Genomic DNA, 15,605 nt, shown 5'->3' on the forward strand with positions numbered 1-15,605 from the left:
GTAATTGTTTGTGGCAGTTAAAAATTGTAGCTAATGTGTTATATTGGAAGAGTGTCTGACAAAAGTGTATGTCTGTCGGTAGGAAAAAATTATAGTTTTATTGTTTTGTTTAATTACTTGGTTGCATAAGTGGTTAATAGTTTTTTTTTGTTATTTTAAAAATTTACATTCAAGTACCTCAATAATTTTTTGGATAATGATGGCGTGCACGAGAATATAAGCACGATGGGAGCACGAGGTAGTTTCTGGCGGTTTAAAACCGCCAGAAATATGTAACGCTTGCTGTTTTTCCTGGCACAACAAACTAGTGGTGTTTTAAAACTGCCAGAAATGTGTAAACCTTGGGTTTTTTTTCCTGGCACCACAACTATTGGCGGTTTAAAACCGCCACTAAATGCTGCTCGTGCCGAATCCTATCGTACCATATAACACTGCTCTAATTTTTTTTTTATAAAAGCAAATAAAATTTCAAATTTGTTAATCTTGGGTACAAGATGTACGAACATGAATTACATCGATCAGAAAACAAACATTTATTTTTTGGGAAGCAATGCTACTATAAATATTCTTAAAAAGTAATAGTAAATTATTTTTGTAATATTACCAATAAATTAAGCCATGATTTTGAAGTGTTCTATATAGCAAAATATGGCTGCCCAATCAGTGATATCAAATTTTAACTACAATATTAGTAGTTAAAATGTCACCTTGAGTATTTTAGTGACATTTCTTTTAAATATAGTATTAATATGAAATTTTAACTATTTCTTTATCATTTCAAACTTCTAATCAAATTATCTGTTGAAGGTGTTTGTATAGTTGGTTGGGTGGAGGAAAACATGATCTCTCAATCTGACAATTTTTTATCCTGATCAAGTTCTATTTGAGCTATCAATCGACGAGTTGACTTAAATGTAAGCACTTAATAAGCATTTTTTTATCCTGATTATAACACTATTTCCTGACTCTATTTTTTTTTCTTACTGTATGCCAAACAACAAACTTATAATATGAGAAATAAAGAGTTGTCTTTTTAATTACAATTTACCCGACCAAAGGCAAAGTAATCAAGTAGTTTAAATAATTAGGTCATCATCTTATATCTAGAGAGCATTGTAGTTATTGTTACTTTAGAGAGGTGATAGAATAGTGTAGGGTGGAGGAGTACTTGTCTATGAATATTGAAATGCATTAATGTCAAAGCCTAAATCATCTCTTGTGTGCACTGAAACTAGCAAGGGAGCACATCATAGAGCCTTGTTACTTTAATGACATACATATTATAACAGACACCACCAATTAGACTATTAGAGGGGGTGGGAAATTGGAAATAATGGGCTTAATCAGCATCACTCAATGTGTCTTTGTGTGTGCCCACACAGAGAAGCATTTATACTATATTAAGAACATCATAACTGGTTTGAGTGTCACTTTGGCTGGTTCCAATTCATTGGAAATAAATTCTTTTTCCCTCTTCGGTTAGTTCTTTCTTGTTTGAGTGTTCTTAATTATATATATATGAGCAAAAACAGAAGAAGGAAACTAAACACTCTAATTTTGCACCTAATGCTTTAGGTCTCAATCAACTTCATCAAATTAACCGAACGCATATTCAACTTGTAATGAGAGCCAGTTGGAAAGAAGAGGGACCAAATGCATATATATAGTTGTTGTGGCTAGCTCCTGTTGGCGTTTGGTCCCTCTTCTTTCCAACTGGCTCTCATTACAAGTTGAATTGTATTTGTTTGGAAATCTGGTAGGTTTTCATATTGGGGAAGAAATAGTTGTTATAAAATAATTATCTAGAACTTCCAATTAATGGATTTTTTTTCGTGGAATAAGTGATTTTTAGAAATTATAAACATGGAGTACAATTCTAAGATGAACGTACCATGATAAAAATTGATCCATAAACTATCTTACCACTAATATTTAATTAGTAAATATGTGCTCAAATTAATTGTCAAGGAAATTTTTTAAACTTGTGAATCATATTTTCATAGTCTACACATGCAGCAGACAAAGTCATGTATATCCAAAAACATACATATGTTGGTTAATTGAATCGTTCTATATATTATTTGATAGAAAAGCCATCTGAATTTTATTAATGGTACAATACTAGTTCTTTTGCTTCATTAGTAGTAGTAAAGAATATAAAGGCATGAGCAAAGAAACATTAATGAGCTGCAAAATGGGAAAATTAACATTACACCTTTTATTCATTCATACAAAAGCACAGAAAAGCTTTATATAATGGACTTTCAATTGGAATTAACTCAAAATCAGCGTTTTTTTGCTAGCGTTTACATCTCATTCCCAACCATCTAAAACACATATGCATTGTTATCCAATTTATTTATTCAACTAGTTTCTACTTTTTCCACATGCAACCACAAAACATCTCCATAATTATAATCAATTACCATCTTCAGGTATATTTAGTCACTTATGCCCCTCCTGTACTTGTTGTACCTTTTCTTGAATTCCCCTTGGCTGGAAGTATTCGAATCCTTTTTGCGACACGAACAAAATCCCTAATCAACATACATAACCATTAAAATATTAGTAGCTTTCATGTCATCTCTAATCTAGAGGGTTGTGTCTCTGAATATTGTTAAGCTCTAAAATGCTAGTTTTAAAAAATCATTATTATCTGTTATGACATGATATTCATTATATATAGTACTCCCTCCGGTTCTATTTATAAGCATGAAAGAGAAGAAAAATCTTGGTCCTTTTTATAAGAACCAAATGAAAGTTTGAGCTATATTAATTAATTTTTTCCAATGATACCCTTATTAATTCTAACTTGTAAAATGTGTCTCATTAATTATTCTCTCTCTTTTCCACTTTCCAACACTAATAACAAAGGGTAATTTTGGAAGTTCATTTTAATTTAAGACAAATTTAATGCATTTTATCTAGTTTAACTACATTTCTTAAACTGTGTGAATTTTTTTTTTGTTGCTTATAAATAGGACCGGAGGGAGTAGTATTAACCAATACTAACTTATTGGTGAAATGCAGCAATGAAAAGAGTGTCAAAAAGTTTTTCAATAATTAATTAATACATATAAACTTCTAAGTTAAGTAAATGTTCCTTTTCTAATCTACATAGTTAACAACTAATGTTGTAATTAATTCTTCATTTGGCTACATGAAGCTATTTCCAGCATTTCTAAACATATCACAAACAAAAGCTCATGATGAAGAACAATAATGTTTGATGGACATTCTTTTTTGCAAAGTCATTGATGGACATCTAAAAGATGTATACACATGGTGAGATAAGAAGAGAAGAGAAATAAGTGATAGATGATGTAATTGACGTGAAGAAAGAAATAAAAAGAAAAATGATGGTACATGTATGAAAGATATTGTTATTGTTAGTAGTTCATGAATTAGTACCGAATATAATTGAATAAAGAAAGAGAGAAATTAAACAAGTTCCTTACTTCCAGCTAAGATCACCAGCAAGAAGAAGATCATTCTCCATGTCTTCATAGGCAATAAGATAACCCGGAATGGCATTTGATAGATCAAGATCATCATTACTCTCTACTGATTCAGAAGCATCCACAAACATGTTCCTGAGAGCCTTGGCAAGGCTTTGGTAGCTAGCATGGTTATGGAGGCTGATGCGTTGGCAGATCGAACGGCCCTCCAGAACAACCGTCACAGCCGGGACAACAGTACTGGACACAAGATCATCATCCTCAAGGAATTTGCTTCCATACTTGGCCATGTTGCTAAAGTTGTTGCTGTTGTTACCATAGAAATTAGCCAAAGAAGAAGAAGAAGAAGAATTTGAAGGTGCACCCATAATCTGTCTTCTCTCTTGCCATCTCCTTTTCAAAGAGTCTTCAAAACTGTTCATCATATATGTCAGAGAAATGATATGATCGAGTTTTAATTCTGAATAACTGATCTACCTTCTTATGAAAAAGAAGGTATATATATGTATTTGTATGCAGACACACACTGGGACAAGGCTGCAAAATGGTTGGGTGTTAATGCAACATGGGATGGGATGGAGGAGGGAAATTATTATGTGTGTGTCTGAATCTGATAGAAATGGATCAAAACTGAAAAAGGGCTATACTAACTTGAATGGAGTTTGGTAAAAGTTAAGATCATAAAGAGGTGCTGTGATCAAAATCTGAAACCTTGTGGGGGTCCTGCTGGGGCACTATCTTTGATGGTGCATGTATTTGATGTAGTTTTATAGAAAAATGAAGATGAGAGAGAGGGAGAGAGCACAAATTGTGTCTAGAATCCACCCCAGCCTGCCCGTGGCTGAGTTTTCCATTTTCAAGACCATTTAATATAGTCCCCAACTCTTAATTTCTCCTATGTCAAAATATCTCAGTCACTTTTCATAATCTTCTAAGAAATTAAAGGATTGGATCTCACAACTGAATTACACCCTCCGGTCACTATTATAAACAAAAATTAGCTTTTTAAATTCATTAAATAAATGAGGGTGTATGTAAATTGAAACATTGTGTTTATTACTCTTCATAAAAAATTAAAGAGTTTACTAATACATATATAAAAAGAGAGATAGATATAAGATTTTAACTTCGGCAAACTTAAGAAAATTTACAACTGAGAAAATCTTGATGCTTATAGATAGGTAAATGATAGTGAAATAGACTAAGTTGATTTAAAGTAATACATGTTTGGTTTTTTTAAGGTCTTATGTTAAAATTTTTTGTCTTGAAAAATTATGCAGGCCGGAAGAGTACCATGATATGATGTTCTCAGCTCGGACATAATTATATTCTCTCATGCAAATAATTTGTAATTATTAGATAAAAACAGAGTAATATAATGACAAAACAAAGAAAATATTAATTTTTTTTATTTAAATATTTGCAATGACAAATAGAAAAAATATTGTATCCTATATTTCAATTCAATATGAGATGAAAAGTCTATTAAGTAAAATAGAATGAAAATAAAAAGTATTTAATCCCACGTTCTATTACATCATATTAAAATTTGAGAGACTTAACTCTATTGGTTAAAACTAATTTAAGAAATTGTATTTTCATATATAAGAGTTATCTTGATTATATCTCTACTTAATGATATTTTTCAACACCAATTAGGGGTGGAAATAGGCCAAGCCGAGTCAAGATTTGCGTGGCCTAGGCCTGGCCTGCATTCTCTTTTGGTGGCCCAGGCCTGGCCTGTGGCCTATCAATAGGCCAAATTTTATGGCTTGGCCTGGCCTTTTCTAAGGCCTGACCTGGCCTACAAGCCTTCTTAAAAGCCTAACTTAACAGACAATTTTATCAAAAGAAGGTCATTAGGCTGGCGGGCTAATAAACATTTTATATGTCATTACACTTTCTTTTCAAATAAAAAAACTTGTATCATTGCATTTCAAAAACTAAACCTATATCATTGCAAGAGAGGTGGACTTGGCAGCGGCAGATCAACAGTGGCGACTGGCTGCAGCCTGCATCCTATACGGCTGAGGATGTGCTATGCTGAACATGTCTGGAACGTTTCTAGTCTAGGTTAGGGCATGAACTTAGGGTTTTCTTTTATACTACAGTAAAAATCAGTTTAAAAAAATTATATATAATTATAATATATTTATATTATTAATAATATAATATATAAGTAGGCCGGCCTATCTGGCCAAATAGGCTTTTTAAATTGTTTGGGTCTGGTATTTTTAGTTAAACAAGCCTTTTAAAAAGCCTAAGCCTAACCTTTTTAGTAAACGAGCCAAGCCGGGCCGAGCCTCAAACGAGCTGAGCCATAGGCCCCTGATGAGCCGCCTGGCCTATTTCCACCCCCAACACCAATGCCCAAAATATTTCTTGCTTTTAAAATTTTACTCTTAGAACTGTTATCTGCACTTTTTCTGTTTTTATTATTCTTTTGGATCATAAATCTCAAGAGGGAGGGATGGAGAGAGAGAATTAAGTTAGGCAATTGGGTAGGAATTGTAGGGAAAGGACGAGATCGAAGAGGGTGGGGATGTTTGCTTGTGATTGCAAAAGATGGTGTTTCCATAAATAATATATATTTCAACTATAGTATTTTATTATAATTAACTTAGGACAATTAAATTATTAGAGTTGCATTAAATTTTGATAGGTCCTGTTGTCGAGATCAAATAGTACAATAATGCAATTTTCTTGGGGATGGCTATAAAAACTAATTTAATGCGTCAAGAAAAAGCAAGCTTAGCTATACACACGAGATTACACTAAAGAAATGTTAAAACAATCTTGAAAATTGAATAGTGCATGAGCTAGCAGTGGAGACGACAGCGCTGCGGTCGCCGAACGGTTTGCTACATTGAGGAACCCAATAGTAATCACTTCGATCAATTTGCTTCATCACTCAGTTTTTGGAACAAAATTACAGTTACTCCATTATTCATAGTACTACCTTATTAGCATGTCTAAATAATATCACAAAAAATGTCATTGAGATGCATATGGAGGATCATCTATATAAAAGAAGTTGCGTAAATCTCTCGACCCAAAACACCAGAGGATAAGAAAGATGAAGAGTGAAATATTCTCGGCGAGTTATTAAATTGACGTAATAAACATAATGTTGGTTTACAAGCCCCGTTTTACAGAGCTTATTTCATATTAGCATATGTGCTTTTGTTATGCAAGTATTTTAGAGAGCTTATTTTCATAAGTTGTTCAAATTAACTTATGAATAAGAGTTTACATATAACTTATTTCACCAAATTTCTCAAATTAGCGTGTAAATATGCGTTTATCATAAGCATTTATTATAAGAGTTTCAATAATTGTTTTTCCAAATAAATCCTAAAATTATCTTTAACTCAGGACAAATAAATTTTATTCTAATAAACTTCTCTTTCATAAGAAGCAAGAGCGAAGGGGTAAATGTTTCCAATTACATCAAAAGAGGATGTGACATGTTGATATGTTCTTTAGAAAGTAAGAAAAAGTATTGTGTTTGACTATGGAGCATCTTTTCATGCAACTTCTTATTCAAATTCTCGGAAGCCTTAGTAACGAGCAATCATGTGAGATTATAGGTGAGTGTGCAGTGAAGATTAAATTGAATGGGTAAATTTGAAAATTGAAAAATGTCAAGACATATTCCCAATCTGATGAAGAATTTAATCTCAAAGTGAAAGTTATACATTAACCTTCCATGGTCATCATTGGAAGATTTCAAAAGGTGCAATAACATTTGCTCGCGGTAAAAAGAGTTATACTCTTTAATTAATTACAAGATGACATGAGCATATCATTTGATTACACTTGAAACAAATGAAACTCTCAATCTATGACACTAGATCATAGATTAGGCTATATGAGTGAAGATCATGCACTCAGCGGCAAACTATCAGGTCTTCCGTTGATGGTTCCCCAAAACGTAAGAAACTTAATCTGTGACTCTGTGTATCTAAGCGCAACTATCAACTATATATGCATAATTAGTTAATTATTTCATTTTGATTGTAACAATTTGGGGCTTCATTATTCTTGTTCTTTTTCTAAGGCCAGTTTCTGCCTAACTGGTTCACACATGGCTTCATGAGATCATAGTTACTATTTCAAACACAAAGTAGGCAGGGCCTAGTTTCAAGGATAAGTTGGATTTGTTGACCTTAATTACTGTTCAACATGGGAAATCCAATTTCATTGAAAATGTTTTGAATCACTTTATGGAATTTTTTTGGCAAAACAACTTGGACAGTTGCTTTCAAACTTCATTGCTACGCAGCGCAGGTACTTGATGAGAGAGTGAGTGCGTGAGGAAGAGAGAGAGAGGAGTGAGGACTGAGTGTTGACTCCTTGACTGGGACCTGGGTGCAATTTTCAAATTTCAGGGGGTTCAAAAAAAATCACTCTAGGGGGTAAGTAGGAATTTTTTTTTTCAGGGGGTTCAGTTGAACCCCCTCAAGTCAACGTGGGTCCGCCCCTGCTTGACAGATTTAGACATTGTTTAAGTTTGTGGGAACAATTAACCAGTAATTAAACAATCCCAATCCAAAAACAGAAAAGCATCCCACGTTTGAATTGGCAGGGGTGACAATTGGCTTTGTCAACAAATGAAGCAACCTCAACTTGGGATCAGAAATTCCTCACTTTGGGATTCGATGTTGTGTGGAGTTCGTGTCATTTGTCTCTCTGCATTGTGTGAGACCCAAGTGTTCATACACAAGCCTTACCATAATTTAGTGGGAATCCAGTTAGGTAAATCACACTTTTTCAATCCTTTGGAATACGTACATGAAGTATAATGAATGCTATTTATTTTGGTGAAGTTTAGGTTTCTGAATTTTGAATGGAGTAATGATATATACACACCTCATTTTTAAAACACTTCATTTTCACCTCTTTTTGTTTCTATCTCTCTCCTCTTACCATCTATCACATCACATACTTTTTCTCCCTTACTTTTTCTTTTCTTCCTATCTCTCTCATCATTCCACCTCACACACCTCAAAAGAGAGGTGTGTGAGTAACATTACTCTTTTGAATGCGGTTCTGTCAGTTTAGAGTCTGGCAAGAAAAGTTGATTACATGAACAATATAATATGCTTTTCTATTTTAAATAATTGCCAACTTATTTATAACTACTAGAACTCTGACTAATTCTCTCATGAATCATGAGTGCCTAAAAGGTCTCAATAAAGACCTTTGCCTCTAAAAATTGTAGTTAAATTTTTAGACCGATCAAATCATCAAACCGCGGACAAATCTGAACAGGTTGAGTTGCTCGGATTGCCTTGTCAATAGCTGAAATGGTTTCTTTCTTCTCCTATCTCTTAGAGGCTGTAGGTTTCTCACAAAATGAACACTATTAGGCTGTCCTAATTTTTTTTTGATAATTTAGGTTGTCCTAATTTGATATCCCACTAGAACAAGAGTGAAATAAGTGAAATTTTGGGCATTTCTCTACATAAGAAGAGCCAACCCAATAAGTATGACAAAATGTAAAAGAAGACCTCATTTTTTTCCATAGAAAAAACATAGTAGAACTCTTGGTCCAAGAATCTTTCTGAAAGTTGAGTTATTGGTCATTTAATCAACCTAGCATTGTGATAAGAGGCATTTTAGAATGACCATTTTGAGGTTTATGTCTTTTATTGATATGCTTTTTAATAGGGGTGGAGGCATAAATTTCAAAAGGGGTGCTAAGATCTAAATGAATATGATTTATAAGAAAATTTTAAATTTTATCACATAAAGCAAGTACTTTCGTGCCTCTTTTGTTTTTGGTACTATTTAGCCAAAAATGTTGATCCAAGAATGAAGCAATGAGTTCATTTATATTTGCATTCATGCATCTTCCTAAATCCTAAAAACAATAATCATCATCAATCTCAAAGGTTCGTTCTACAACTAATGCTAAAATGAAAGTGGTTTTGGCCTGTTGCATTTTAAAGAGATAAAACCAATTTATAGAAAAAAGAGCACCCAATCAAGTATAAAGAAGGTTCTTCGTTGCCCCTTTTTACTAGTAGAATAGAAGAGGGGGAAGGATAGCTCACTTGGTGAGCTAAGGGAATGAAGGGATTTGCAGGGTGAAGGGTCAGGGTTCAAATCCTGGCAAATGAATTAATTTACTAACAATTAACAACTAACATTGACCTATAAAAAAAACTAGTAGAATAGAAGAATTATACAATCATTTACTTTTGAAAAGAAGAAACAAGATTTTATTGATCAAGTTCTTGAAGTAGTAGCCAGAAAAAAACCCTATGTGGCTTGAAGCAGAGGCAAGATTGAAATTAAAAGAAGGCTTAATTGCAGTTTTGGTCCCTCATCTTTCACCTATGTGTGATTTACATCCCTCATGTTTAAAATGAGCGAATTTAATCCCTTATGTTCCAATTTGTGAAAATCAGCTCCTTCCGTTAAGTTGCCATCCAATTTCAGACGGAAATCGTCTATGTGGACTTTATTAACGACGTGGCTCTAACATTACGCGCCACTGGGATACCACATCATATATTTTCTTTAAAAATAGATCTTTTTTCTTTAATTTAATCACTTTTCTTTTAATCTTTCATCTTCTTCAACCTTCTTGTTTCATCTCTTCGTTTACACTATAGCACCCCCACCACCGTTCCCTTCTTCTTCTTCTCCCCTTCTCCTTCATCTCTCTCCATTAAACAGCACCGACCCTCTACCACAGCACCACCACCACCACTCCATTCTTCTTCTTCTCTCTTCATCCAACCACCATGAAATCGAATTCGAATCTCACACCATAAAACCCACTGTCACTGAATTAAATCCAGGCAACCAAGAAAAAAAGTGAGATCGCAGGGGAAGGGGGAAGAGGATGAAGCTAAAAACATGAATCTGAATTTCGTTTTTGGGATGGTTCCATCTTGAAGCTACAAAGGAAATCCCAAATCTCATCCTCGCCATCGATCAACTCCTCCAGTCCCAACGGTCTCACCCTCAACGTCGTCGCGCCGTCTTCATCATCAACGCATTAGAACAATCAAGAAAGTCACCTCTGTTATCAACTTCTCCTTCCCTTCTATCTTCTTCTCTGATTTTATCCATACCTAGAATTAAAGTCACCGCCTTTCTCATCTCCTAGACTCTAAAGTTTCCGCCTTTCCCCTTTTAGCTTTTCCTCTCTCTCACCAACTACCGCCAACCAGGGATTTGCGAAAGTGGGTGAGGGTCGATGACAAGGGGTTTGCGCCGCGGGTAGGGTCGATGGCGAAGAAACGGTGGCGTGGTCGACGATGTGGGGAAGAAGGTGCTAGCGCAAAGGAAGGGAAATATAAGTGCTGGTTAATGTGGAGTGCTTGAGATCTGGGTTGAATCTAGGGTTCAAAGTTTTAATTTTTGGTGGAAGATGGAAGATGAAGCAGAACCATTTTCTGGGTAGCAATCTGATTTGGGATTATGGTTACATTTTTTTTTGTTACAGGATTATGGTTAAATGTATTAACCACTGTCCTCAATTTCATGTCAAAGTCTCTTTTTATTTTTTACGGTTAAAAATAGGGGTACAGGTGTAAATAGGAAAAAAGGGTGCAAATAGCAAGCCACGTCAGCCAGCTCCGTTAAGTTTTAAATGGTTCTCTAACGGAAGGAGCTGATTTTCACAAATTGAAACATAAGGGATTAAATTCGCTCGTTTTAAATATGAGGGACACAAATCGCACATAGGTTAAAGATGAGGGACCAAAACTGCAATTAAGCCTTAAAAGAAGCAATTAAAATTCTTGTTTTTTTTTGTACTTAGAGCAAGTTTTTGTTGTTGTTTTTTTGGCCAAAACTATTTGTACCATCCCCTTTACTATCCACACCATCCCCCTTTTTTTAATCTCAAAAATACCCCCAACATAGAAAACATACAAAGTAGTAAAAAAAAAAACTCTCCCAACCTCACCTTCTTCTTCCTTCTTCCTCTTCCACTCTCACCTTCCCCATCCCTATTTCATCTTCTAAATCAACACATCATACACCTTAGAGGTATTTGAAGCTCCAAATAAGTGTAGAAGATAAGTGGATGAGATCAAGAGAAGAATAGAAGCTCAAAATAGGTGTGATTTTGAGATTTTTACTGTTTTTTCGCGTAAATTTGGGTATAATATATGTGTTCTGGTTCGTTCCGCCATTTAAACTGCAGACGTTTTATTGCTACCGCTATCTTAGTAGCGGTTACTTCCGCTATCTTAATAGCGGTAGCTTCCGTTATCTTAGTAGCGGTAGCTTCCGCTATCTTAGTAGATTTTTTTATGAATTTAATCAGTAGCGGTAACTTCCGCTATCTTAGTAGTGGTAACTTCCGCTATATTAGTAGCGGTAGCTTCTGCTATCTTAGTAGGTTTTTTATTTATGAATTTAATTAGTTTTTTTTTTAATTGGGGGTATAATTGTATTTTTGCTCTAAAGGAGATTGTATAGATAGTAAAGGGGATGGTACAAATAGTCTTGGCCTTTTTTTTAAAAGGACCATCAGTACTCACTTTTCCTATGCACCAATGTATGGAACAAGCTAAATGATAATAGATTAAAAAATTGCAAAGGTTCCACACATAGTAAGAAAGAGTAAAGAGAGTGTGTGAGTTATGAGTGCTATCCACTTTGAGAAAATATGGGATATGGGCCTCAATTTTTTTTGTTGATAAAAAGTGAAAACCTTAGGGTGGCTAAGCAGGTAGAAAACTCCAATGTGCCTCCGCCACTACTTCTCAAGGCTAGAGATATCCCAAGTTAGGATTTGTATGTGTCTCTCTCTTTCTCTCTCACATTCTTAGAGAGCGTAACATAGTGTCAGATACTTTGACTTAACAAAGCTTTTCGGGAGAGCATTCTTGGACGTTCTGGAAGTTCCCTTATTCTAACGTTATTTCTCTCCTTTGTCGGGATTACTTGTGTAGCCTTTGTTTTTGTCAGGATTTAGTTGCGTAGCCTTTTTTTCTTCTCCCTCCAAATTGTAAGAAAAAAAAAACTAAACACAATTTCCTCTTAAACTTCTTTTGGGCTTAAATTTTCAAACCCCCAATATTAAAGATAAAAAAACTCAAACCTATCAATTAGAAAAATGAATAAACTCTTTTCTTTGTTATAAATAAAAACATGTAAAGCCCAAAGAATGTTGGGTCTTCACTACCACACAGGCCCATTCCGTATTGGGAACTTCTCCTTCCCTATTCCCTTGTGTGAAACCCTAATTTCAGTCTCAAGCTCAAGCAGAAGAGAGTCTCTGCGCGTTTTGCGATTTCCAACCCTTCTACAATGGCGGTGAGTATCTTCCTCTTGCATCCCTCAATCATCTTCTTTACATTCAATTCACTTCTGAAAGATTTCATTGTTCTATTTGCTTCTGTGCACTGATTCCAAACTAAACTTGTGTGTTTTATCTACTGCTTTCAACTTTCTGCACTTATAGTGCACGCTATGTACTAGTTCGAAACTAAAGTTTCTAACTTTTATATCTAATGCAAAAGGGTCATGCTGCATTATTTTGTGTGAAAATATGCCTTGTTTTCTAATTTTTGCTTTTTTTTAATCCTCTTGTTTTTGCAGACTATACCAGTCAATCCCAAGCCTTTCCTGAACAATTTGACTGGGAAACCAGTTATTGTGAAACTTAAGTGGGGAATGGAGTACAAGGGTATGCTCTTTTGTTTTGTTAGGGTGCAATGCAATTTTCTGTAATGTAACATTTAAATGTTTTGTTTTGGTGTTTCTTCGCTTGGTAATCGAATGCTGCAGGGATCTTTTTATCATCTGTTAATTGTTTTTTTTTTTCATATTGCAGGATATCTTGTTTCAGTTGATTCCTATATGAACTTGCAGGTACATTCCTGAATTGGCTCATTGGTGTTTTTTCCTGTATGATAAGTCTTGTTTGGGACAATTGCTTGGTAAAATTATTTTTTAATATTTGTGAATCTCTTTGTAGCTGGCCAACACTGAAGAGTACATTGAGGGACAGTTTACTGGAAATTTAGGAGAAATATTAATCAGGTAACTTGCATCTCAACTATTCGATTTATGCGTATAAATTCTCAATATGGTTTTCACTATGTTTTGAATTTGATGTCAGAATTGGAAGCTAGGTTTTGCTTCCTGCATTTAATATTTTAAAATTAAAAAAAAAACTATCTGCTTTGTAACATGTTTTGGGAGTTACAAGATCACATGATATTGAATTCTTTAATCATGTTAGTTTAATTGAGCGAATTGATCTCTGCCTAGGTGATTTATATTGCCCAAATCTATTTTTAGTTTTTCTTATTCTTTCTCTTGTTTTAATTACACCGTTTGAAGTTAGTGGATTATGTCATCGCACAATTCAATCCTCCAAAAAAGGGGTTTCATCAATTTATGTTAAGGCTTTGTTTGTATAGCAAGATTTGTAACTAAAATATTACTGGCCAAGGTGATTCAAGTATTCACTGTAATCCTGTCCATTGGAAGCTAAGTTTTATTTCCCTAGCATTTAATATTTTTTAATACAAAAAACTACTCTGCTTTGCAACATGTTTTGGGAGCTACAAGATAACGTGTTATGTAATTATTTAATCATGTTAGTTTAATTGAACAAAGTGATCTCAGCCTAGGTGATTTATATTGCCCAAATCTGTTTTTTTTTTTTTTTTTGTTTTTCTTTCTCTTGTTTTAATTACATGGTTTGAAGTTATTGGATTATGTCACCGTACAATTCAATCCTGAAAAAAAAGGGGTTTCATCAATTTATGTCATGGCTTTGTTTGGATAGCAAGATTTGTAACTGAAATATTACTGGCCAAGTGATTCAAGTCTTTACTGTCATCCTTGTCTCTTATGTGTGTCATGTTCCAGATAAAAAAATTGAAGGCAGTAACACACCGGTGTTTTTTTTTCATATTTCTGAACATTGCAGACTGTCTAACCAGTAATACAGTTACACTTGAAACTTAAAAGCAATATATGCATCTCTTCTTTTGTGCTTGTTGTGCTTTTATTCTCTTAATTAGATTTAAGATTGTTTCATTTGGTCACTCTGACAGTATAACCACCTTTCATAATGTCATTTTTTGAATACCATTGTTAAATTTTATTTCATTTATATTTCTAGATGCAACAATGTCCTCTACCTTCGTGGAGTACCAGAAGATGAAGAAATTGAAGATGCTCCAGAAGACTAGAATGATAAAAGCTTCTTTGTTATGACATAATTAAAACTTAATTTTTTTCTGTCATTGTAACTTTACTTAAATGCAGCTTTGCATTTTGTAGTTATGTGTAGAGATATGGATCCATGATGCACTCCAAACAGCGTTCCCATCTTTAGATTGTTCACATTTCTTGGGGTGATTTTAGGGAAATCTGACGTTGCTTTGATGCTCTTCTTATATTTTGGATAGAACTAGATACAAGCAGGTTGGGGCTTGGTACGTTTACAACTCAAAAAATTAAAAGTTTTATGTGCCCGGTTCTGCTTATGTTACAAGCTGTAGGGTTGCCCTCAACGTGCTTTGGCTTGGTGTGCTAATCTAAACATGAAATTGGCATGGTTCATGGTAGGTGTTGCTGTGGAATCACCTCCAATTGTTACTCTTACAGTGGTTCATACCTTTGCAGCTAAAGCAGAAAATTGTTCCTCTTGGAATGTATGCATACCCACATCTAACATATAACCAAACATGCGCCTTGACACTTTGTCAAATAAGAACAATTTTATGATAATTTTATGGCTATTAAAGACAACTTATATTTTGTGCCATTGACGGGTAAATCCCCACACATAAACATTATATTTCTATCTATTTTGTCTATCAAAACGAATGGGGAAACATGATTATACTAGGTCTTGAAATTATAAGATACCCTAATAGGTCGATTTTGTCATCTAGTCTAAGTATGTGAGATATACAGCAGATAATTGCTACGGCCAAGGCTGAAAATATTTCTTCTCTGATGCCAAGGTGCAGAAAACTCTCCTGGAAAAATGTCAATAGAGTTTTAAATTTGCTTAAAGAACATTTTGGATTATAGATTGGTGCTTAAACTAGCACCTCCTAGTTCTGCTCTTTAACTCTTTCCTTGGAGGCTTGTTGTAATTTTGATTGAGCATCATATATACATGACTCTACCTTGGTTTTGTATTTTAAGTTG

At 34.3% G+C, this 15,605-nt stretch overlaps 2 protein-coding genes across 2 annotated transcripts; one reads left to right on the forward strand and one right to left on the reverse strand.

Annotated features, from left to right (window-relative positions):
• Nucleotides 1-2,195: 2,195 nt before the first annotated feature.
• LOC130711917 (auxin-responsive protein IAA33) lies at nt 2,196-4,301 on the reverse strand. Its single transcript, XM_057561698.1, has 2 exons — nt 3,459-4,301; nt 2,196-2,537 (listed from the first exon to the last, which is right to left on the reverse strand). Exons 1-2 carry the CDS (start codon nt 3,881-3,883, stop codon nt 2,450-2,452), a joined length of 513 nt encoding a protein of 170 aa, XP_057417681.1. The 5' UTR covers nt 3,884-4,301; the 3' UTR covers nt 2,196-2,449.
• Nucleotides 4,302-12,586: 8,285 nt separating this feature from the next.
• Nucleotides 12,587-14,835, forward strand: LOC130715695 (probable small nuclear ribonucleoprotein F). The gene is made up of 5 exons (XM_057565811.1): nt 12,587-12,743; nt 13,029-13,116; nt 13,264-13,301; nt 13,408-13,472; nt 14,566-14,835. The coding sequence occupies exons 1-5, from the start codon at nt 12,738-12,740 to the stop codon at nt 14,633-14,635; spliced, it is 267 nt and encodes an 88-aa protein (XP_057421794.1). The 5' UTR covers nt 12,587-12,737; the 3' UTR covers nt 14,636-14,835.
• Nucleotides 14,836-15,605: the final 770 nt, after the last annotated feature.

This window comes from Lotus japonicus, chromosome 4 (genome assembly GCF_012489685.1).
Source record: "Lotus japonicus ecotype B-129 chromosome 4, LjGifu_v1.2".
NCBI lineage: Eukaryota > Viridiplantae > Streptophyta > Magnoliopsida > Fabales > Fabaceae > Lotus > Lotus japonicus.